At 43.6% G+C, this 22,985-nt stretch overlaps 1 protein-coding gene across 2 annotated transcripts in view; it reads left to right on the plus strand.

The window, feature by feature from the left end:
• Positions 1-1,392: 1,392 nt before the first annotated feature.
• MFN1 (mitofusin 1) overlaps positions 1,393-22,985 on the plus strand; it is a 36,838-nt gene continuing 15,245 nt past the window's right edge. The window contains exons 1-10 of one of the 2 annotated variants that reach the window (XM_066619608.1): positions 1,393-1,513; positions 4,397-4,518; positions 6,191-6,326; positions 7,984-8,146; positions 9,900-10,024; positions 10,856-10,964; positions 13,149-13,256; positions 17,786-17,939; positions 18,072-18,139; positions 22,101-22,222. In XM_066619608.1, the coding sequence (XP_066475705.1) occupies positions 4,404-4,518; positions 6,191-6,326; positions 7,984-8,146; positions 9,900-10,024; positions 10,856-10,964; positions 13,149-13,256; positions 17,786-17,939; positions 18,072-18,139; positions 22,101-22,222 (1,100 nt within the window). In that variant the 5' untranslated portion in view covers positions 1,393-1,513; positions 4,397-4,403. Of the gene's footprint in view, positions 1,514-1,578; positions 1,785-4,396; positions 4,519-6,190; positions 6,327-7,983; positions 8,147-9,899; positions 10,025-10,855; positions 10,965-13,148; positions 13,257-17,785; positions 17,940-18,071; positions 18,140-22,100; positions 22,223-22,985 lie in introns of those variants that run through there. The other variant, XM_066619609.1, reaches the window with a different exon arrangement.

Here is a 22,985-nt window from a genome sequence, read left to right on the forward strand (position 1 = left end):
TACTTTGTGGCTGTAGCAGCAGTCAACTGTTTTTGTGGTGTAGTGGATTCAGCTGAAACTTCAATCCTTACAGGTTTACTTGGGTGTAAGACCCACTGAAGTCAGTTGGATTTAGAGCCCAATCCTGTGCATGTCTACTCAGAAGTAAGTCCCATTGTAGTCAGTGGGGCTTACTCCCACGTAAGTGTCCCCGAATGAACACACACACACACACGGTTCTTTGGATTTTGGAGAGGCAATCAAACAGGCGACAGGAGAATTCAAAGAACTTCTTAACGTTTACTGTTTGCAAACGGCCCCCCACACACTTGGAGGGCCCCGAAGGATTACAATAATGCAGGTTTTATAGGGAAGAATAACATACAGGCAGACACCCAAAACAACATTTGGCATGTTATCAGTATAGGATGTTGATCTGAGGATGGCAATTCAATACACATCAGCAGTTTGTTTACAGAGATATCCGTTAGAGGGGGTCTGGCACTCTGACTCATCCCTTTTACCCTAACCTTTTTATCCTCGTTTGTTGATTGCCCTTGTCTAGGACCTTTCTGTTCACCCTTGGAGGTGTAACTGGTTCTCTGAGAGGGATAGCTTTTTGGTCAGGGAAGAGCCTTATGGGTGAACTGGGCATCTTGGGATATTTCCATATTGTGAGCTGGGCATATTGTTATCATAAGTGTGGATAGGGCTGCAGCCTCAGCCCAATCCTATGCTGTTCTGCTCAGAAGTAAGTCCCATTAAAGTCAGTGTGATTACTCCCAGGTAAGTGGATAGGGCTGCAGCCTCAGAGCCCAACCCTATGCCAACTCAGAAGTAAGCCCCATTCTAGTCAATGGGGCTTACTCCCAGGTAGGTGTGAATAGGGCTGCAGCCTCAGCCAAACCCTACGCATGTCTACTCAGAAGTAAGCCCCATTCTAGTCAATGGGGCTTACTCCCAGGTAGGTGTGAATAGGTCTGCAGCCTCAGAGCCCAACCCTTCGCCTGTCTACTCAGAAGTAAGCCCCATTGTAGTCAATGGGGCTTACTCCCAGGTAAGAGGGTTGCAGCCTTACTCTCCAGCACAGGTGCCCAGTACAGGCTTGTTCTGTGAGTAGGCCTCAGAGTCTAGTGTAGGCTTTTGTCCCCCACGTGGCGGTGGTGGTCGTCCAGTAAGAACCGGAAGTGATGTCATTGCGGCTGTGCGCTTAGGATCGTTCTGCCAGGAGCCCAACGCTCACGACCGCAAGCCTTTGCCCCGCACATGGCGGCGGTGGCCGCCAAATGAGAACCGGAAGTGCTGACTGGACACGACCGGAACCCCTTACGACGACTGAGCATAGGGGGGACAAGGTGGGCGCTTGGCGCATGCGCAGAGAGGAGTCGGCGCGCGCACAAAGGGAGTGACGTGGGGGGCCGTCCCGTGGCCGAAGATGGTGGAAGGCGGGGGGAGTGGCGGCGGAAGCGGGGCCTCCCTCCTGCTGGTTGGCTGAGAGCCTGCGAGGGAGCGCGTGAAGGAGCCTTGCGGGCAGGTCCGGCGTGAAGGGGCGACCTGTGCTGCCCCGTGGGGGGAGGGGCTGTGTGGTCACCGCTCTGAGGAGGAGCGGCGGTGGCGGCGCCCGGGGGGGAGCCTCGCCTCGCCGCCCCGGCTGCAGCCTGTCCCCGACCCGAGGGCGCCTCCTTCGCCCGGCGCAGGCAGGCCCTCGGGGCATCCCACCGCACCCGGGCTAGCTGGGAGGCCGCCACCGCAGGGCGGCCAGGGGCAGTGCGCGGGGCCGGCGCAGGAACACCTTCCTTTCCCAGGTGTGCGGCGGGTCTGTGGAACTCCTTGCCACAGGATATGGTGATGGAGTGGACGGGGGATGCTCCTTCTCTCTCCCACAACACCAGTACCAGGGCACAGCCACTGAAACCGAGTGTCTGTGGAACTCCCCGCCACAGGACTGGTGATGGGTGAACAGGGGGGTGTTCTCCCTCTCACACCACAGCGAGGGGAAAGCCACTGAGTGTTGGAGAGCCAGGACAGACAAAAGCAAATATTTCTTTATCCACCATGTACTTAGTCTGTGGAACTCTTTGCCTCAGGATGTGGGGATGGTGGTGGGTAGAGGGATTTTCTTTTCTCTCTCACACAATACCAGAACCAGGGCACAGCCGCTGAAATTGAGTGTCAGGAGAGTTAGGATAGACCAAAGAAAATATTTCTTTACCCAGCTTGTGATTAGTCTGTGGAACTCCTTGCCACAAGATAGGGTGGTGGCTTTTGGCCTGCATGTCTTTTAAAGGGGATTGGACAAATTTCTGGAGGAAAAGTCCATCATGGGTTACAAGCCATGGTGGGTGTATGTGCAATCTCCTGATCTTAGAAGTGGGTTATCTCAGAATGGCAGATGTGAGGGAGAGCACCAGGATGCAGGTCTCTTGTTTTGTGTGCCCCCTGAGGCATCTGGTGCCACTGTGAGGTACCACTAGTCTAGCTGGACTAGATGGGACCTTGGCCTGATCCTGTGGTGCTTTTATGTGGTACATATAGCACCCAGCAGTGAGGTCACGGTAGGAGCTTCCAACGCAATAGGAAGCTAGAGCTACCTCAGAAGCTATCTCTGGCCTGATCCAGCAGGGCTGGCTGACAGAGCTCTAGTTCAGTTTTCAAGTGCAAGAAAAAGCTCTCTGATCTGCCCTGAGTCTCTTACTGACCTCGGAAGCTCTTATGCTTTTGAAACCTAGAAGTAACTGGCAATGATGTCATTGACATCATTGTTAATGATGCCTTGACAATTTTAGTGCCTTGTCAGTGTGCCATGAAATGACAAAGGCTTAAAATGACAAAGGCTTAAAATCGCTGTGTATTTCTTTAACCATTGTATAGAAGAGGCAATTTGGGCAGGTGCAGCTTTTAAAACCTTCCCATATTGAGTGTTACCTTCCAGAATTCCCTTTTCTATACAGTGGTTAAAGGTATGGGCACTTTAACTCCATCTGTATCTGTTAACCTTACATAACCATCCTCTCCTCTCCTCTAGTTGCTGGAAAAAAACTTTGAAGAACCTTCTGGCACCTTGAAGACTAGTAGCTTGACTTCAACAGATACACTGGAATTGGCACTGCTAATTGCAAAGAGGCACATTTTAAACTAGTGTCCTTTTATAGTTAGCAGGGGGAGAGTTACTGTCTCACTTCACACCAGCATGGTATCTTTTCCAGTGATTGTTGTTGGTACCTCTCCTTCTTTCACAGTCTTTAGACTGTGAGCCCTTTGGGGATAGGAAGTCATCTCTTGATTTGTTTTGCTTTGTGAACTACTTTTGTTGAAAAGCAGTATAAAAATATTAATAACTTCAAAGAGAGGCTCCAGCATGAATCTGCTAAGTTGGAATTCGTTTAAGTTGAAACTTGTGAGATTTGGGGACTGTAAGCATCGGGGCTGACCACTGCAGACAGGAATTGACCCATTATAAATGTTTTACGCACCCTAGTTAGGTAGCTCATATTTCATATATTACAGAAAACTGGCATAAGGCCAGCTGCCACAGGTTACACACCCAGCGTTTTTCTAGGTCATTATTGCAACACAGAGATGAGACATATTACTAGATTCTGTTGTGTGCTGCTTGTGTGCTTTTGGTTGTCTTTTCCATTGGAAGAAGCTACCTACTGTCTTGGTACTGGTCAGTTTCTGTCTTTGAAATGTTTAGTAAGAGGAAAGATGAAGGTAGTTTCAGGCTACTAATATGTTAGTTTCAAGATATTCAAATAACCATCTAAAAATGAGTTTTGTTAAATATGGGAACAGCATTTAGGAATAATATATTTGTGAAGATTCTAATGTATATGACTCAAATGTGAGTTGAACATATAGATTTATTTGTAATAAAAAAGGCAATCATGACTGGGAAGAGTAGAAATTCAGTTCTTGTTTCCTATATGGAATTCCCTGTCATTTCTAAAGATGAAGTCTCAGATGTCTGTCATATTGAACATCTTTTGGCATTTCATGCTTTTGTTGGAAATGTCCTTGGTAGTTTGAAGCACTTGAAGTAGTTTTCTACCAGAACCCCCTTATACTGTATACGAACTGTGTTTTGGAGTTTTCTACTCAAAAAAATGTATGAACACATTTCCTACAGTAAACGCCATTGGAAAAGGTAAAATTGGACGTAATCCATCCAAGCTGTGTTATCTCCTGCTGTACTACTTGACTCGCCCCCAAAAGAAGGCATCTTTGTACCGAGTTCAAAGCAATGTGGAAGTATATGGAACCCTTCTCTCTGGTTTGGGGCATCTGTCCAGACACATTTCCTCTCCTGAAACAGTGCACATAACTTACTAAAACAGATGCGTTGCTTTGTAGTATTTTGACTTGCATGTTTTGGAAGCTAAATATCAATTGTACTCTGTATAATTTATTTTTTTAGTTGAATAATGGCAGACGCAAATTCCTCCCCGCTGAAACACTTCGTGCTGGCTAAGAAAAAGATTACTGCCATTTTTGAACAGCTGTTGGATTATGTTACTGAAGGAACACATTTTGTTGAAGGTAGTTTTAATTGGTGTATGTGTGTTTTTGAAACAAATTTTTGGAGAAGTGAGAAGAAGCTGAGAATCATACTTTCTCTCATAGTAGTGGTTAGGTAATTGGAATATTTCATTGTAATGGCAGGTTCAGTATGGATATTGTACAATCCATAATGGGTTTTTATTCTGACTATGATGAATTTGACAGGGATAGTGTTAGTTCAGGCATTCCTGTGTATTGTATCCGCTAATCCAGTCTCCTGTCGCGTCGCCCTCCCATGTCCATTAACTTTGTTTATAGTTGCACTTGCATCTGGTTAAGGCTGTAAAGCAGGCAGGCAACCTGCAGCTAGAGGAGACAACTCAGCAAATGTTAACAGGAAACACATTCACTGGGTCATCCCTTTAGCTGTAGGCTTGTCTTGCTATAAACCTTTTGCTTATAGCATCTGGTTAAAGCAAGTACACAATTGTTTCGTGCAACTATAAACATCATAAATGATGGTGATGAGCACAGACATAGGGTTCCCCTGTATCCACAGTTTCTTGTATCTTCAGGAGAGGCCAGGAACACATCCCCTGCTGATACAGGGAACAGCTTTACAAGTTAGCTTAGGGGAGAGAAGATTGACAAAGAATAATTGTTGGTGGTATACATCATGCCTTGTAAAACTAGAAAAAAGCCCCTCAGTACAAACAGGATTTCTTCATTATATGTCCTACTTGACTTCTGACATCTCTACCTGCTCTATTTACCTTAATGCCATTTGCTGAACTGTTCTGGTTCCCCTAGGCAGGCAAGGTATTGCAGCCCCTCTGGTGTCATTGGTTAGCTGCTCTGTTGACACAGAAGAGCTGGGCAGCTTTATAGTAGGCAATTGAATGCCAAGATAGTTTGACATACAAATTTGAAGACCTAAGTTTTTGCCTTCACTCAAAGTGATTTCAAATGTAGGTGCAAACTGGATGAGTAGTTGGCAAGTGACGTGTAGTTTATCAAGCAAATAGGGAATAAAGTTGGTGATATCTTAAAAAAATACAAAATTAAATATTTCAGCACTGGGGAAGGAGCTCAAGATCAGCTTTCAGACAAGAACTTTGTGTCATTTTGAGCTCTTGAGACAGGCCAGTTATGTAAGAATAGCTAAAGGGATAAATGTTTTTCTATACCTACAGTGATATCTCTATCTTCAGTGAAATCTCCCCACTCCGTCTTGAGTATTTATTTAGGGGAGGAGAAACAGTAGCATTCTGCACTACCACATTGATCTTATACTGGAATTGGAGGATTAGGAGGAGAAAGTGAGTGTAGCAGACGGTATGGATAGCAAGCCGTTTGTGGTAATTGCTTGCATTTTGTAATCAAACCAGAAGAGGCAAAACTTTCAACTCCTTTTCACTTTCTGAGCAACTGTAAAAGAAGTCTGAATCTAACACATGATCACATTTAGGTCTGTGTTTTAATGGGTCAAGATTAATCAGCTAATCTCTGACATAGTTGAATTTGGTCGCTAGGTTACTTGCAGAAATAATGCAGTTAACATAAAGCAGCGCAACAAGCTTGATGCAAATAGACTTTCTGGGGCTGGTTCCTCAAAATTGCATTTATTGACCCCAGTTGACACATTGAGAAACAATTTCTGTAGGAAACGGTCTGGTTTTCACTGCATGTGACTGTTTCGTTTTGATTGCAGAAACCAACAAAAATCCAGAATTTGGTCATATAGCCACTGAGGATGAACTGGCAGAAATCCAGGCATATAAAAGTAAGCTGGCCATCATTGGTGAGGTACTTGCTCGAAGACACATGAAAGTAGCTTTTTTTGGCAGGTAAGGGATTAAATTATTATTCTCTGGAAAAGGAATAATTAGGGTTTGCATAGTGGATTTACATAGCGTTTTCTGAGCAGGCAATGTGTTTCACATGTAAACTTGATGCAATCCTTACAACAGTCCTGTCATTTTCATATTGTTGGGGAACCAAGACTGAAGGGGGGAGTTGCTTACCTAAGGCCATCAGTTTTGCTTGTGACAGAGTTGAGATTCAAACTGGGGAAGTCTCAGTTCACAGCTTAACCCCTGAGCTGCTATACTGCACCAGTATGTCATTTCAGGGCTCAGTTCACCAGGAACCTCTCTAATCTAGACATGTGCCATTGAGTGTTCTGAGCATACGAAACTATGAAACTTCTTTATGGGATGTCAGACCATTGGTTCACTGAACCCAGTGTTAATCTGCTGTGATTGGCAATAGCTCTCCAAGGCCTCAGGAAGAGTTCAGCCCCCCCCCCCCACTACCTGTGACGTTTTTAACTGGAGAGACCAGCAGCTGAACCTGGAATTTTCTACATGCAAAACATATGCTTTAGTACTGAACTATGGCTCCTATGGCATTCTGGCACTACTTTCCTCTTGGCTTATACAAATCTCCTTTGTACCCTTTCCACTACTACCCTTTTTCATAGCTGTAGTTCTTTCTGCACTATGCATGCATTAGCTCAGCAATTCTTACAACGATTCTTTTAAAGTAGGTCAATATCATTATCTATTTATTTAGGGGATTTAAATCCACATTTCAGTGAAAGTCCTCAAGGCAACTTGCAACAGGTACAGTAATTGTAAGCAACAAGAAAAAATTGAAGGTGGGAGACTGAGGGGGAGAGGGACAGCTCATTGTAGAGTGCCACTGTGGAAAATCCCTGACATTTCTGGGTAGGGTTGGGAAAGGTCCCAGTATGAACCTCTGAAGAGTCACTGCCAGTTGACATTGAAAATACTGAGTTAAATGGACCAAGTAAGGCAGTTCTGTTATTATAATATAATAATATATAATGGGACTCTGCATGTTTAATGATTTTGCCAAAACATAGGAAAAAATGCATAATGTGTAACTGGGCACATAATTTGACTTCTAGAAAAACTGTGCTTGCATTTAAAAATAAAAGCAAGTTTCTACCCTTCAGGTTGCACAGATATGCTTGAAAATGTATGGGTTAATATCAGAATTACTGAAGAAGAATTTTGGTGGTTGGAAGTGGGTCTTCAGTGCCCTGCCTTGTTTCTTGCCATTCCCATGACTACCAAAGCTTGAATAAAAATGCAAAAGAGTACAAACAGTAGAATAAAGTATGCAGAGTAAGAAATTATGCAAATGTAGAATTTGCAGGTGGTATGCTGGTCACATAATTCATCTTCTCATGGTGCAGAATTTAGAGTTTCTGGCCTCCGAGTCTTTTAGTGTGCTGTTCTCATCTTCCAGAATAAAGTCACAAATTTAAAGCAAGATAGGTATGTCCAACCTCCTGGTTTTAGAAATGGGCTATGTCAGATGCAAGGGAGGGCACCAGGATGCAGGTCTCTTGTTATCTGGTGTGCTCCCTGGGGCATTTGGTGGGCTGCTGTGAGATACAGGAAGCTGGACTAGATGGGCATATGGCCTGATCCAGTGGGGCTGTTCTTATGTTGACATTTTACTCTTCCCCTCTAGAACCAGCAGTGGCAAAAGTTCAGTAATCAATGCAATGTTATGGGACAAAGTGCTCCCCAGTGGTATTGGACACACAACCAACTGTTTTCTCAGTGTGGCAGGAACAGAGGGTGATAAGGCTTATCTCATGACTGAAGGCTCAGATGAGAAGAAGAGTGTCAAGGTATGGCAGTCCTGTGGCAAATAAGCTGGCTTCTGAAAACCTAATTAAACGGGTCAAAGCCAGTTCAGTTGTACATATTCTTGTCACATACATAAATAGCTCACCTATTCCTTTTTTCAGGTGTTCTTTTTTTCCTAGCATCCACAAAACTAGGTCTTCAGAAGTAGTTGGCAAAAGAGCTTGTGTGTGTGTGTTTTATATATGAAGATGATCTCATTGTCTGTAACACAGAATAGTGTGTTTTGTTTTGACAGATGGTAAAATGAAGGCATCTGGAAGGGAGAAAATAACTCATTTAGAAAATACAAATAAACTATGTAAATATGCATAAAACATGTTTGTTTAAAAGATTTCTGTCCAACCTTTCCCCGATGGCATTCAAGGTGGCTAAGAATATCAGTAATAAATAGTAAATATACAAAGATTAAAATATAAAGTAAAAAACAAAATACACCAAATAAAATAAACTCACAACAGTAGCACAACCCAGCAGAAGGCAGAATACACAGTGCATAACGTAAATGAAAATCAGTAGCAGCATAAAGAGCAATAGGAAGGACATTAAAGTAGAAAACCAACATTAAAACAACCACTAAAAACAGCAGTAAAAACAAAGTGTCCTATAATGCACTGGTTCTCACAGTCTCTGGAAACTTGAGGAGTGGGATAAGTCTTTGAGGAGGTGGGGTGGAAAGCAGCAACACAATCCCCAGGATCGTACTGCTGCAGGGGACATAGGTGAGTTTATTGTAACTCACCATGGTCCCTGCTGGCATCCGGGGTGTTGTGCGGGGAGCCCTGCTGAGCTCCACTTCCAGGTTGTTATCATGAAACCGGGTTGTGACTGCATTTTTTCCAGTGTTTATAGGCTCTGCAGGGCTCCCTGCACCCCACCCCAGTGCTGGCAGGGACTATGGTAAGTTACAAAAAAAAAACCCTATGTCTCCCACAGCAGTGCGATCCTGGGATCTTGTTGCTGCCTTGCCCCTTTTCCTGCCCCATAAAGGAGCAATGACAGTGGTTCTCAGGCTGGTGGGTTGCAACCCACCAGTTTGTGAACCACTGCATAACGGCCTCAACAGCCCACCCACCCTCAAGAACCAAATGCTATTCTAAATAAAAAAGTCTGTGAAAACTCTGCCAGATCAACACTAGAGAGAAAGCCATTCTTAATCATTGAAGGATTGCACTGCTATAATTACACTACTACCACATAGAAAGCCCTGTTTCTTGCTGCTGCCTCCTTGACTTGTGCTGGGGTGACACTTGTAGGAAGGTCCTCTTAGATTATCTTAGGGGACAGGCCAAAATGTTCAGAAGGAGGCTGTCTCTTCCATACACTGACCCTAAGCCATAAAGGGATAACCTAATTAACCTGTGTGTGTGTGTGTGTGTGAGAGAGAGAGAGAGAGAGAGAGAGAGGTGATTCCAACTTGTGCTTTTAGAATTTAGAGTTAGGAAAAGGAAAAAGAGTAAAGGTAAGAATTTGGATACTTGGGAACAATATGCAGATGGAAAAGTAAGAATAATATGTAGATGGAAAAGTTAGAAGAATGCTAAATAAGGGGAGAAATAACTTTTTTCCTATGGTCATGAGAACTGATAATCTGTCTCAATAAAAGTTGAACAGCAGCCAATGAATTTTCATTCATTCATTTCATTACAGTCTAAGCAGAACAAGCGACTTCTTTGTAAGTTGTCATAAAGCCTTAGCATGTGCTGACCTTTTCCTAATGTGTTAATTTCTTTACAGACAGTTAATCAGCTTGCCCATGCCCTACATATGGATAAAGATTTAGAGGCTGGCTGCCTGGTCCATGTGTTTTGGCCAAAGGCCAAGTGCGCCCTTTTGAGAGACGACTTGGTGTTAATGGACAGGTATGACTATGCAGCTTATAAAAGATGTTGCAACATACCTTTTGGATTTTCCTTTCCAATGCACAGTTGCCCTGTTGGCCATGACTCTTCCTTCTAAATGCTAATCCACTGCATGCAGTCTGTCTGGATTATAGCTGGGAGAGGAAATCCTTTGATTGAGCTTTAAAAAGCAATCTTGCACTTGACTGCACTGAAACTTGTGCTTACAGAACAAAACTAGTAAAGAAATGTTTCACCAAGTAATCATTTCTGTGTTACCTCTGCCTAGCTTTTACAGTGGCCTAGCCAGGTGACTCAGGAAGGAAGACTGCTACTTGACAGAAGCTTGGGAGTGAAACATTTCTGGAAAGACATTAATTCCGAAGGAGTTTGTAATTAATGTTTGTAATTAATTCCAAAGGTGTTTGCTGTAACAGGTTAAGGCTGTAATCCTATGCACACTTACCTGAGACTAAATCCCACTGAATAAAATGAAAGTTTCTTCTAAGTAAACATGCATCAGGTTGCACTGTAAGAGCCCTGTATGGCATCTTAAAATCTTGCTAATTTATTATGGCGTAGCTACTTATGCATAAGCCTACTTTAGTACTGCTGTACTCATGAGGCTTCTTTGTGATGGAGACTTGTCTGTCTGAAACCAAACTTATGATGCAGTTGCATTAGCTGCTTCTTTGTGGCATTGGCTACTTCTGTTGCAGATGTTCTGAACTGAGTTCAAGAAGCAAACCAGAAGGTGAATTTTGACAAATGCCATTATTCTTTTGTCCTGTCCAAATTCTTGCATTTTCATATTTCTAAATAGGAAAAACTTTTTTCTGCCCCCCCCCATAGCCCAGGCACTGATGTCACGACAGAACTAGACAGCTGGATTGACAAATTCTGTTTGGATGCAGACGTCTTTGTTCTAGTTGCTAATTCAGAGTCAACTCTCATGAATACAGTAAGTCTTGTTCTTAATTCGTATTTGAATATACAGTATTTCCTCCTTTGTATCCTTTTTATTTCCAAAGATCTCGGAGCAGAATTCAATGAATTATTTTTTTTTAATTCTTGCAAGAGCCATGTGGGGTAGACTAAGGTAGTGTAGATTTTATTATAATTATATCCTATCTGTCCATAGCAAGATGCCCAAAGTGGCTGACAATGAAACACAGGAAAAAATACACTACAATGGTAAATTAAAAACAGCAGCCCCAAAATAATAATAAAAAGCAGGACAACTAAAGCTATCAGTTCTACAGATTGCAAAAAATGAAGGCAACACTATAGCAGAAGGCCATCAGGGTGGGGGGGAACTGGCATCCCTGGTATGACCACATAGAAGATCCTGAAAGAGAACAGGACTTGTCAGATATTAAGAAAGCTGAATGTCCTGTATAAATAAATAAATAAATGTCATCCAGTTCAAAGTTTAACATTCTTGTCCTGAGGGAGTCTGCCTTTAAGGGCTTCCTGTTTTTGTTTCAACTTTTAATGCAATTGGACAACAGGGCGTGAAGTTAGAGCTGAAAGTAGATCCAGAGACTTGAAGGTAGAGCATGTTCAGAAGTGAATGGAAGACTGCTTGCATGCACTGAGCTTATGGGCCATCCTCCTGCAGCATAGCCACTGTCTAAATATCTTTGTTACCTTATGTTGAAAAGTGGTACATCAAATGTTTTTATTAAACAGAGAAGACAGCTTTGTTCAGTATTTTGTTACATTTGTAGATGTTTCAGAGCTTTGTGTTTTTAATTTAAACCAAACACAAATGGCACTTTCTTTGACACTAAAATGGCTAGAAGTTTGTCTTCCTCCAAGGCAATGTATATAAACATATGCTAAATTGGAAATGCATGTCCAAGTAAATTGAACAGCAGTGTTGAGTTATTATCTCTCCTGACAAAAGCGTTAGTAATAAAGGGGTTGCCACTATTGTATTTTCATGCAAGAACTTACAAAGTCGGGAATTAGAGAAATTACAAGACTGCTTGCTATTTTTCTGAACTTTTGGATTTTAGCCAACCACCGCCCACCAAAAACAAAACAAAATCCAGTGACCACTGCACACCTTGGAAATGGGTATCCTTGCTTGGAAAAGCAGTGGGAATCGAGGTCTGTGTGTCAAATATTTAGCAGCTTGGTAGTTAAAAAGTGTAAGTCAGAGGTGACTTGGAGTTCTTGGAAGATTCCAGGAAATGAATTACTGAATGACTTGATTAGTATGTGTCAAAGAACAATGCTTGAGTTGTCAGTCTGCTGGCGGCATGTCTGATTCTTGAAATCGCAAATTAGGGGTGGGGTTTATTTCACTACGCATTTAAAGCTGCCCCACTTGTTGCTCTTGACAAGGTGGTGTGCTGCTAAAACTACTATCTCTATGATGTAGTATTTTCTTTTCTACTCTAACTTGGAGGCTCATTATATGGATAGTTCCTGTTAAGCTACATCAAGCTGTGCTGCTGCTCCCTGTTTCTGAAGTTGCTGACAAGTTAATTACTACATGCTGATCTCTGTTATGATAGCCTAAACATGATAGAAGTGAGGGTGCTTTTTGCCCCAAGGGTGCTGTTCCTGTTTGCAACCCTGCAGGGAGAGTAATGTGTGCAGACTGATGAGTTGATGACTGAGGTGAGATTTGAACTTGAGACCTGTAGGCTTTGCTGCTTAGCCTCTTATACTGCACCAGCTCTTGACATAACAGTCCTTTTTTTCTTTTTCTTTTTTTTGCTTCTGTGGGTTTCTTTTTGTTTCTAATGTTTGGGAAGGATGTAAGCATTGACTTAGATCAGGGAGATAACAGGTTTAAATTCCTACTCAGCCATGAAGCTCATGGGATGACTTTGGGTCAGTCACATACTCTGTTTACCCTATCTCAAAAGGTGGTTGTCGGAATAAAAATGGACTGGAGAACCATTTATGCCTCTTCAGCTTTTTGAAGGAAAGGTGGGATTAAAAAACCAAAGAAATACATCTGGGTGAAGCGTTTTAACTTTAGCTTGAATGTTCATTTTGCGCATTTTTCACTTTTTACATTTGCATTCAATATGTTATGTGATCTCTCAGTTAATGTGTCCTAGTTAATTCCATAGTTTTTTTGTTTTGGTCTTGATTCTTACCCTTTCTAAACTTCATCTTCTTTTAGGAAAAACACTTTTTTCACAAAGTAAATGAAAGGCTTTCTAAACCAAATATCTTCATTCTGAATAATCGTTGGGATGCCTCTGCATCAGAGCCTGAGTACATGGAGGATGTGAGTGTCAATTGTTGCCTTGTTTTGAAGGGGACCCCAAAGTTGAGTGAGACATCAGCATTCAAGAAAATAACTAATTTTGGATGTCATATCCCTGGTTTGCTTTTCACGCCAGTTTAAGTGGCCATTGAGATGGTGCAAAGAAAGGCAAGATAGAAGAGATGGAGAGAAATGGGGCTGTAGCTGAGTGGTAGAGCACATGTTTTGTATGCATAAGCACCCTGCCTCAATCCTTAGCACCTCCAGGTAGGACTAGGGTCCTTATCTGGAACTCAGGAGAGCTGCTGCCAGTCATTGTAGATGATATGTAGCTAAGCTAGGTGGGCTGAGAGTTTGACTCAGTAGAAGGCAGCTGCATATCAGTTCATTACTTTGTGTATCTTTTTTTTTCTCCACATGTCTAAAACGTATAGCACATGGTTCAAACTAATCTCTGTACCTCGAGTATATAGTGGGAACTGTTAACAGGTTCCAAGAGTTCCTATTCCCTGTGACTAGAAGTCACATTTGTGCTGTTGAGCAAGTGCATTGCATTGTAGGCTCTAAGCAGTGCTTTTTTTGTAAAAGAAAAGGTGCAGGAACTCACAATTTGCTGATCATTTATTTATTTATTTATTTATTTATTTATTTATTTATTTATAAACCATTTTTAATTGGAGAAATAAAATATTTATGTGCTTCCCCCCTAAAGATGAACTTACTTCTGCGTAGACATGCATAGGATTGGGCTGTCAATCTCCACATCTCCTTCCCCCTAGCTACTTCTTCTACACATGGGGAAAAATACTGTACAGGTGCACTTGTAGCGTGTAGTATGTAGTGTGGCACTACTTCCAGGAGAGGAAGCAGTGAATGGATTCCAAAAAATGGCTTACATGAGTTCCATGTAGTAAAATTACTCTAAGCAACTGTGGGAGTAAGAACAAAAAAGGAATTCTTACACGAGAGGGGTCCTTTGGTACACATAGAAATAGCTACATTTGCAAACAAGCGATTAAATATGGTTTAATTCAGGTATCAGGATACTCTGTGTCTTTGGGAAGGCGCTTGGCATGCAATTGTATGTTCTCTGCTGCCCTGAGCAGCTGCTGTGCATTGCTAGAGAGGAGCTGCAAACGCTGGCTGGTGGAGGGCATGCTTGTGGGGGAAGGATGAGGAGGATCTCTGGCAAGGCTGGACAGGACATTGTACACACGTAGAATCCCTTTTCACCTGCCCTTAGCATCTGAAAATGGGTGCAGATATATAACTCTGCCAGGATTAAGAGCCCAGTCCTAGGTATGTCTACTCTGAAGTAAGTCTTGTTCTAGTCAATGGAGCTTACTCCCAGGAAAGTGCCTAGGATTGCAGCCTAAGAGCCCAATCCTGTGCATGTCTACTCAGAAGTCCACTTTAGTGAATGGGGCTTACTGTGGATAGGATGGCAGCCTCAGGGCCCAATCCTGTGCCTGTCTCCTCAGAAGTCAGTCCCATTAGAGTCAATGGGGCTTCCTCCCAAGAAAGTGTGGAGAGGACTGCAGCCTCAGAGCCAAAGCCTATGGCTGTCTCCTCAGAAGTCAGTCCCACTAGAGGCAGTGGGGCTTCCTCCCAGGAAGGTGTGGAGAGGACTGCAGCCTCAGAGCCCCTCCTCTGCCTGTCTACTCGGGCTGCAAGGCTATGACACTTTCCCGGGAGTAAGCCCCTTTGAACACAATGGAACTTACTTCTGAGTAGACATGCATAGGCTTGGGCTCTCAGGCTGCAAGGCTTTGCACACTTTCCCAGGAGCAAGCCCCATTGAGCACAATGAGACTTACTTCTGAGTAGACACACCTAGGCTCATGCTGCAAATTGGCACAGGGGCTGCACCAGCAAGCTTCCTTCCCCTCCTCCTCCGCCAAGCCAGTACCTGGGCGTTCTGTGGGTGCCGCAGCCCGTCTCCCTGGCTGCCTGTCTGTCCTCCCCCTCGGCGTTGGCGCGTGTCCCCTGCGCCCTCCACCGGCTTGGAAGCTGTGTGGGGAAGCAGAGCACAGGGGGAGGGGAGGCAGGCTGGGCTCAGGCGAGAGCTTGGGGATGGGGGCGGGAGGGGGTCGTTGCACGGTCAGGCAGGGGCCAGGCGCCCGCCCACCCTGCACCCCCCAGCACCCACCCAGTGAATGCCTCTGTTTTGCTCCCCCCCCGGAATGCCTCCGAAGGGGAGGGGCCCCTGCAAAAAGGTGCCGGAACTCCGTCCCCCCGCGTTCATTAGAAAAAAAGCCCTGGCTCTAAGTAAAAATGCATTTTATCCTGATGAGGTACCATTTTGGTGCTCAGATCACACTAGAGAAATTTGTATAGCATTGGTGTAGGAAATAAAAGCTCTGACTCAACACGTTTTGGGTAAGGGGGGAACCGTACACACAAACAAAATCAGGTGTAGCCAGGGGGGTGCGGGTCGCGCTGGGTGACGCGCCCTGGGGGGATGATGCAATAAAATCGTGACGCTAGGAGCTGCTGTGTCCTGCCATACACCGTTGGATGTGGAATGACCAGCGGAGTGCAATGCAAAAAACAGAATTGGAATTGCTCCTTTCATTCAAAAGTTATGGCCAAAAAAATGCATGGAGCCCTATAGAAAGTGAAAGTAGGCGAACATGCCTTAGTGCATCGGAAAGGGCAGGCTGGGAGGAATCCAAAGACACCACAATGGTCCTGATCCAGTAAATGCAGCCCCAGAAAAACACCCGAGAAGGAGGTCCCTATTCAGCCCTATGGAAAGCAAGCGAAACCACGTGACTGTGTTTACTTGTGAGTAGGCGCCTTAGTCCAATGGAAAGGGTAGGCTGAGAGGCTCCAAGGATGTTAGAATGGTCCTGATCCAGTGAGTGCAGCCCCCAAAAAACACCCGAGAAGGAGGTTCTCTCTCCCAGCTGCGAGTGTATTCAGCTCTATGGGAAGGGAAAGGAAGCCACGGTGCTGTTTACTTGTGAGTAGGCAACCTTGCCTTGCTCCATCGAAAAGGGCAGGCTGAGAGAACTCAGAATGGTCCTAATCCAATGAATGCAGCCCCCAAAAACACCCAGGTCCCCCCCTCCCCCAGTTGTTGGTGTATAGAACCCTATGGGAAGCGAAGCAGCCTCACAAGTAGGCAGATGTGCCTTGGCTGGTGGTCAGGCCAGGCAAAGGGGAATGTGAGGACACCAGAATGGTCCCGATCCGATGGGACTGGAGCGCAACAAAAGCCCCAGAAGGCAGCCTCACCCACTAGAAAGGACCAACAAGGAGGCTTGAACTGGTAAGGGGAAAGATTTCTATTTTGCACTTGCAAAGTTTCCCTCACAGCCCAATCCTACCCACACTTTCCTGAGTAAGCCCCATTGACTCTAATGGGACTTACTTCAGAGTAGATTCACTTGGTGTAACAGGACTGGCTCCCCCTTATTTAATTATTTCTTTTATTTTAATTTATAATTATTTATTTTAATTGCTTGATGATGTCACTTCTGGCCATGACATCACTTCCAGTGGGTACTGGACAGATTGTCATTCTAAAAAGTGGGTCCCAGTGCTAAACATTTGAAAACTGCTGCAATAAGGTGTTAGTAAGTTGACACGGGGTGTGTGTGTGATTCCACAAGTTTTCAAAATCACTAAAATCAGAGTTTGGAGGAATAAGACCATCATGTTATATATCAATCAATGCGTAATTTCATGCAGAATGCAATGAAACAAACCACATTGACATACCTGTATTCTATCAAAAGGTACTTTAAAAAAACTAGTGGGGGCAGGGTGATGGTATATCACCACGCCCACCACCTGGGGTGTTGCCCCACCCGCTGCATGGGGTGACGCACAGGCTTCCAATACTGGGTGACGCAAATCCTAGTGACGCCACTGGGTGTAGCCCTTTTCTGATCATTGAAACATCTGAGGCCAACACTAAATTCTATGTCAGTTCACTGAGAACAAATAGACCTTGGAAAATTCAGTTACTCTAACCCTGTGTCACTTTCTTCTGCTTCATAAAGTGCAGCAAAGCTCACTTCTTTCTTTGCATTGCATTTTCCACTCCATGTTACTGGTAGTGTGGAACTGCACAATGTGATGACATCTGTTTGCTTAGAGGAAGTTTTATTACACATTATAAGAACATAACAGCCCCGCTGGATCAGGCCATAGGCCCATCTAGTCCAGCTTCCTGTATCTCACAGTGGCCTGCCAGATGCCTCAGTGAGCACACAAGACAACAAGAGACCTGCATCCTGGTGCCCTCCCTTGCGTCTTGCATTCTGACATAGCCCATTTCTAAAATCCAGAGGTTGCACATACCCATTATGGCTTGTAACCCGTAATGGATTTTTCCTCCAGAAACTTGTCCAATCCCCTTTTAAAGTGGAGTGGGGGGCTTCAAAGAACTTGACACAAGTCCTATTTTCTCTGACTGTTCTGTGTTTCTTGTAACACTCAGTTCCACTAGCTATATTTTTATAGTTCTGACCATGTCTTTCTCTCAGTTGCTTGATGACAGGTTGACACTGTCTTAATGTGGTTTTGCTGTTTTCCTGCAGGTTCGAAAACAGCATATGGAACGTTGTCTGACATTCTTAGTAGATGAACTCAAAGTCGTTGATCCTTCAGAAGCCCAGAACAGGATCTTTTTTGTTTCAGCCAAGGAAGTCCTCAGTGCTAGGAGGCAGAGAGCCCAGGGCATGCCCGAGGGAGGTGAGTATTACGCATCAGGTGTTCTTCCTAATTGGGTGAAGTTTCCTGGAAGGTTCGTCTCTTTTTAGAAGCCTTAAAATCTAGAAGTAGATATTTGGCTCATGGTTTAAGAAACTTTTTTGTGCTTTGCAGGTGGAGCACTTGCTGAAGGATTTCAGACACGTTTTCAAGAGTTTCAGTGCTTTGAGAAAATATTTGAGGTAAACTTCCTAAGAAGCTACAGCAATTCTGCTTGTTTTTAAAAAATAATGAATGTGACAGAGACTCTTTCCCATGTCAGGCCCAATTCAAATGTTACTCCCTCCCTATGGAAGCCACCCAAAAATAACTGATGGCACTACTATTATCACATGCAGTATCTCCACAGCTAAGTTCATCATGATGGCACCTGGATTGAGTCTGCAGTGTTTCAGTCAACCCTCAAATTACACCAATTAATTTAATTTACACCAAGTAAATTAGCTAAAGTAATAAAACTGCATGTGTTTTTTTTAAAACTGCTTCTTGATCCACTGGGCTTCTTTGAAAATTATGCTCCTTGCTCTCATTTTAGGTTTGTTCCAAAAAGAGACTCAGGCCTGGTTTACACATGCAGCAGCTTCAGGTGGTGGAGTTTTGGGGTTGTAGAATTGACTAACCCACCTCTGGCTTCAGGTGAGCACTTGCTGAGTGCTCCCATCTCTAGAAAAATTCCCCATAGGACTATAACTAGCGCAACAGGAAATGGGTTGAGCAAGAACTTCTTTCTATGATGTGCTAGTTCTGCTTGCATGGAGACTTTACATGGGAAAAGTATTCAAAAATGGCATCCTCATCCACAGTTTGAAAAGTCACAATCTCTACCACCACCACACTTGATTGTATTATACACCAGGCCTTAGAGTGGGCTTTAGACTCAAATAGGTTTGCACAATCTTTTCCTCCTTCTTTTGCCATGGAGAAACTTGATCATAAGGGTTCCTCTATCCCTTGAAAACGAAACCCAGAAAGTCTGCAGAAATTCTGCATTCTAAATAACTGCAACATCTCCCGTTTGGTCATCCTTGCTGCGATAAAGGGAACAAAGAAGAGAGCCAGGTAACAAAGTGTGCTTCTTGAGTAGCATCTCAGCTAGCCCTTCCACCATTGGCAGCTTCTCTCAGGAATGGAAGGAATGTTCTGCTTGTGCAAGGGGTCCTGGTGCAAGCAAAATTGTTGCTGAGGGAGCTTCTGACAGTGGAGTCACTAGTCAGGATATCAACCTTTGATCAAACCTGGTCACAGAGAGTGAATAATGTTCACTTAGGCCTATAGAGCCAAATCATGTTTCTAACATGAAAGGAAGTAAAGAGGAACAGAACTGGAGAATCTTTCCTGACTTGGAAGCATGTAGCTAAGTGCTCTGTTGAGAGAGCTCAAATTCCTTTACCAAATTCAGTTATACAAGTTAGTAAGTTAATGCACATCTGTCCTTTTTGCATAAATCTGTTGTCTGTCTTTTTTTTGGAGAGGCATGAAGGGTGTGAAATTTTGACACAAAGCAGATGTAGTTGCTGTAGCTGCAAAAAAGGCTAAACTTCATTTTCTAGAAACATTTGATTACCTTAATTACACAACAGAGGAGAGTTGCAGCCCAAATGAGGGTCACGTGGATATTCCTGAGAGTCCTGGGAAGCAGCATTCCCAGTAAGCTGTCCAACTGCACTGGAATTGAAGCCTAGAGGTGGCGTGGTTAAGCACTGCAGGCTGTGCAAAGCAATGTGTAAGTGACCCCTCCCACTTGCTATTGGAGCCATTCTGTGCAGCATCACTGCCTGGAATGACTCCAAAGGCAAGTGGGAGGGGCCTCTTACATGATGCTTTGCAGTGCCTGAAGTACTTAACCACACCACCCTTCCTTGTGGCTACACCACTAAACTGAAGCCTTGACGCTGAACTGAAGAAGGAGATGTACTGAGTTTTAGATATGTAGATATAGATTCCTGACAAGAAATTTCACTTATAAGAACTATGCTATTATATAATCCCTTGCCAACAAGCTGGTTATTGTGCTTGAATTGTGAGGTGACATTTTCAGTTACTGTACTAAAACATGTACATTACTCCCCATAGCAATAGCTCACTGGTAGAGCATGTTCCTTGCTTGCAGAAGGTCCTAGTTCAGTCCCTTGCACCTTCATTTAGGATATCAGGCAGAGCTGGGGAAGGCCCAAGATACTGGAGAACTGTAACCAAATGTTGCAGACAATCCTGGACTGGATGAACCAATTATAGAGTGGGTAAAAAGGAAGGTTGGGATAAGCCAAGGGATATTGTGGGAGCCATAGTTCAATAGTGGAGTGCAAACTTTGCATGCAGAAGATCCTGGGAACAGTCCCTGGCATCTTCACTTTAAAGGATCTCTGGTAGGAAGGCTGGGAAAGTCCCTTACCAGCAGTTGGAGTAGACAGAACTGGGCATAATGGACCAATGGTCTGACCCAGTAGCAGTTTGCATAGTGTTGGTGAGTGGACTTACTTGAATCATATACTTACTGCTTTGTGGTTTTTGTCTCTTTCTAAGAAACCTTACTAACTTGTTTACTTCTTATAGTTTTCTGCTACAGATTTTCTGGTTGTATAGTGCGTGGGGTGAGAGATAACCCTTTTCCCTTCTGCCTATCCACTTGTCTGGAGTATGTCTCTCCTACACATCCTGTCTAGCTCTAACAATGTGCTGTTATCATGAAACTCTTGCTTTTTCATTGCTGATTTCTAGATCTGCTTCATCGAGGAGCAAAGAGTTCCTTTTAGCTATACTTTCTCATTCTTTTTGTTTTCTTTTTACCATCAGTTGAGAGTGTAGAATGGGACTATTGCCTAATAGATAACATGCTAAAAATGTAATGTATGAAGTGGCAGTTTTCCAGCATCTGTCACTTGTGTCCATAGCTTGAGGGGTAGGAAGAAGAGAGAGAGGAAGACAGGTCCATAGAAATTCAGTATGATTTTACAGTGCTCAAGAGACGCATACCTGAAAAAACAGAGCAGTGAGACATTCATTTCTGGCTAACCTTGTGGTGGATTGTGCCTTCATCCTTAAGCTAAAATTCCCCCTTTTTTAGTCATTTGCTTCTTTCTTGCAACCATCAGGACTAGCAACTTACTTTAGATGGAAGGTAAGATTTTAAAGCAGCCCTGGGCTCTCCATTTTGGGGGCAGGAGGGTGGAATATCAATCTTTTAAAATAAATTCTACAGGAGCTAACAGATACCCAGGCTAAAGAACATGTTCTGTGATCAGCAGCAAAGTTGTGCCTACGAAGATTCCTCCTTGCCCATTTCACACTAGCAATGCAAGAATGATTCTAGCATCTTCCTTGTGGGGAAATTAATGTATATAGAACTCAAGGCAGCCTAAATTGGTCTCCCATTCAGGCACTGTCCAGATCCTGGCCTCCTTAACATTAGCATGGTGATTGTGTCATGTGCCTTCAGATCAGGCCTTGGGATATGCATGTGTTCCAGCATCCCACAACACCAGCAAGGCTTTGCTTTACTGATATGCCACAGATTTAAGAGGCATGACTTATTCACATTCCTGTATTCATGCATGATGTTATTAACACCCAAAGCTGCCAGAATTTTGCCATGTACTTCCTTGATGTGCATTTAGGGTCACTTCATATACTATAGGGATGAGACAACTGGTGCTGGCATGGAAATGAAGCTGCTCATATTTCCCTCATAAATGTACCTGTAGAGTAGTATATGTTGATTGCAATCACACATTACAATTTTTCAGGTGTGTTAAGGTGTGTTAAGCTACCCTAAAAACATAATGTGTGAAGTGCCCCTTAGCATGAAGTAGCAATAGATGTTCAGTGTGTGAAATTCTGAATGAATGGGTAACATCAAATGTATGTATATGAATCATCATTATTGGTTTTAGAACAGACTCTTTCTTTTGTGTTTTACACATTACTGTAGCTGGACCCTAAGGGAGAGCACCAACTTACTGCTATAGTGATTTTTTTCTAGTTTCTATGTGTTTCTTTTTACTTTTATGTGTTTCACTTTCATTGCTGTTTGCTTTGGGTTCTTAAGTTTTAATAAATAGCAGCAAAGTGCTTCCTGACCTAGAAATTCCTGTGTGTGTTGCTTATGGAATTGCAGTAATGTGTTGTGACTTGGGCCCCACGCAGGAGTGTATCTCGCAGTCAGCTGTGAAAACCAAGTTTGAGCAGCACACTATCAGAGCTAAACAGATCCTAGATACAGTGAAAAACATTATGGATGCCATAAACGTGGCTGCAGCCAACCAAAGGTAGGCCACTTCTGTTGTGTTCTCCTTGTTCAACTAAGCTAGAAAGAGGTGTGGGGGCAGGGGGTGCTGACCTTTTCCTCCTTTATCAAGAGTCCTTAGCTCAGTGGTGGCAAGAGTTGAGTATAGGGCTTCTGATGCTTTGTCTTCATGTTGTTTTGATTGTCCCTTCAAACACCTCTGTTGCATTTGAGACTCTTCCTACTGATCCTCCTCTTCATAAGAACATAAGAACAGCCCCACTGGATCTGGCCATAGGCCCATTTAGTCCAGCTTCCTGTATCTCACAGCAGCCCACCAAATGCCCCAGGGAGCACACCAGATAACAAGAGACCTCATCCTGGTGCCCTCCCTTGCATCTGGCATTCTGACATAACCCATTTCTAAAATCAGGAGGTTGCGCATACACATTCAGATTTATTCAGGCTTCAAAAGTTCAGAGCTGTTTGAAAGTAGTGTCCATATTGCCTAGCCAACTCATTGTCTGTCTGGACCCCACAAACTCAAGCACCAGCATCTGTAGTAACAGATGGAAACTGCTGTAGTTACCAATGCTGTGTTGAAGAGGGGCAAACTTCTCTACTTCAGGTTGAGAGTGAGTGCAGTGCTAAGAAGCTGAGCTATAAATCAGGAAGTATCTGGTTCAGGGTTTTTCTTCTGCTGTGTGCTTATTCAGTAGCCTTAGGCAAGTTGTCCTCCTCTCTCTGCTCTCTTGCTACAGGTTCCCATCCACAATATGGGAAAAATACATTCCTTCCTTATAGGG

The sequence above is a fragment of the Tiliqua scincoides genome, chromosome 3, assembly GCF_035046505.1.
Source record: "Tiliqua scincoides isolate rTilSci1 chromosome 3, rTilSci1.hap2, whole genome shotgun sequence".
Lineage (NCBI taxonomy): Eukaryota > Metazoa > Chordata > Lepidosauria > Squamata > Scincidae > Tiliqua > Tiliqua scincoides.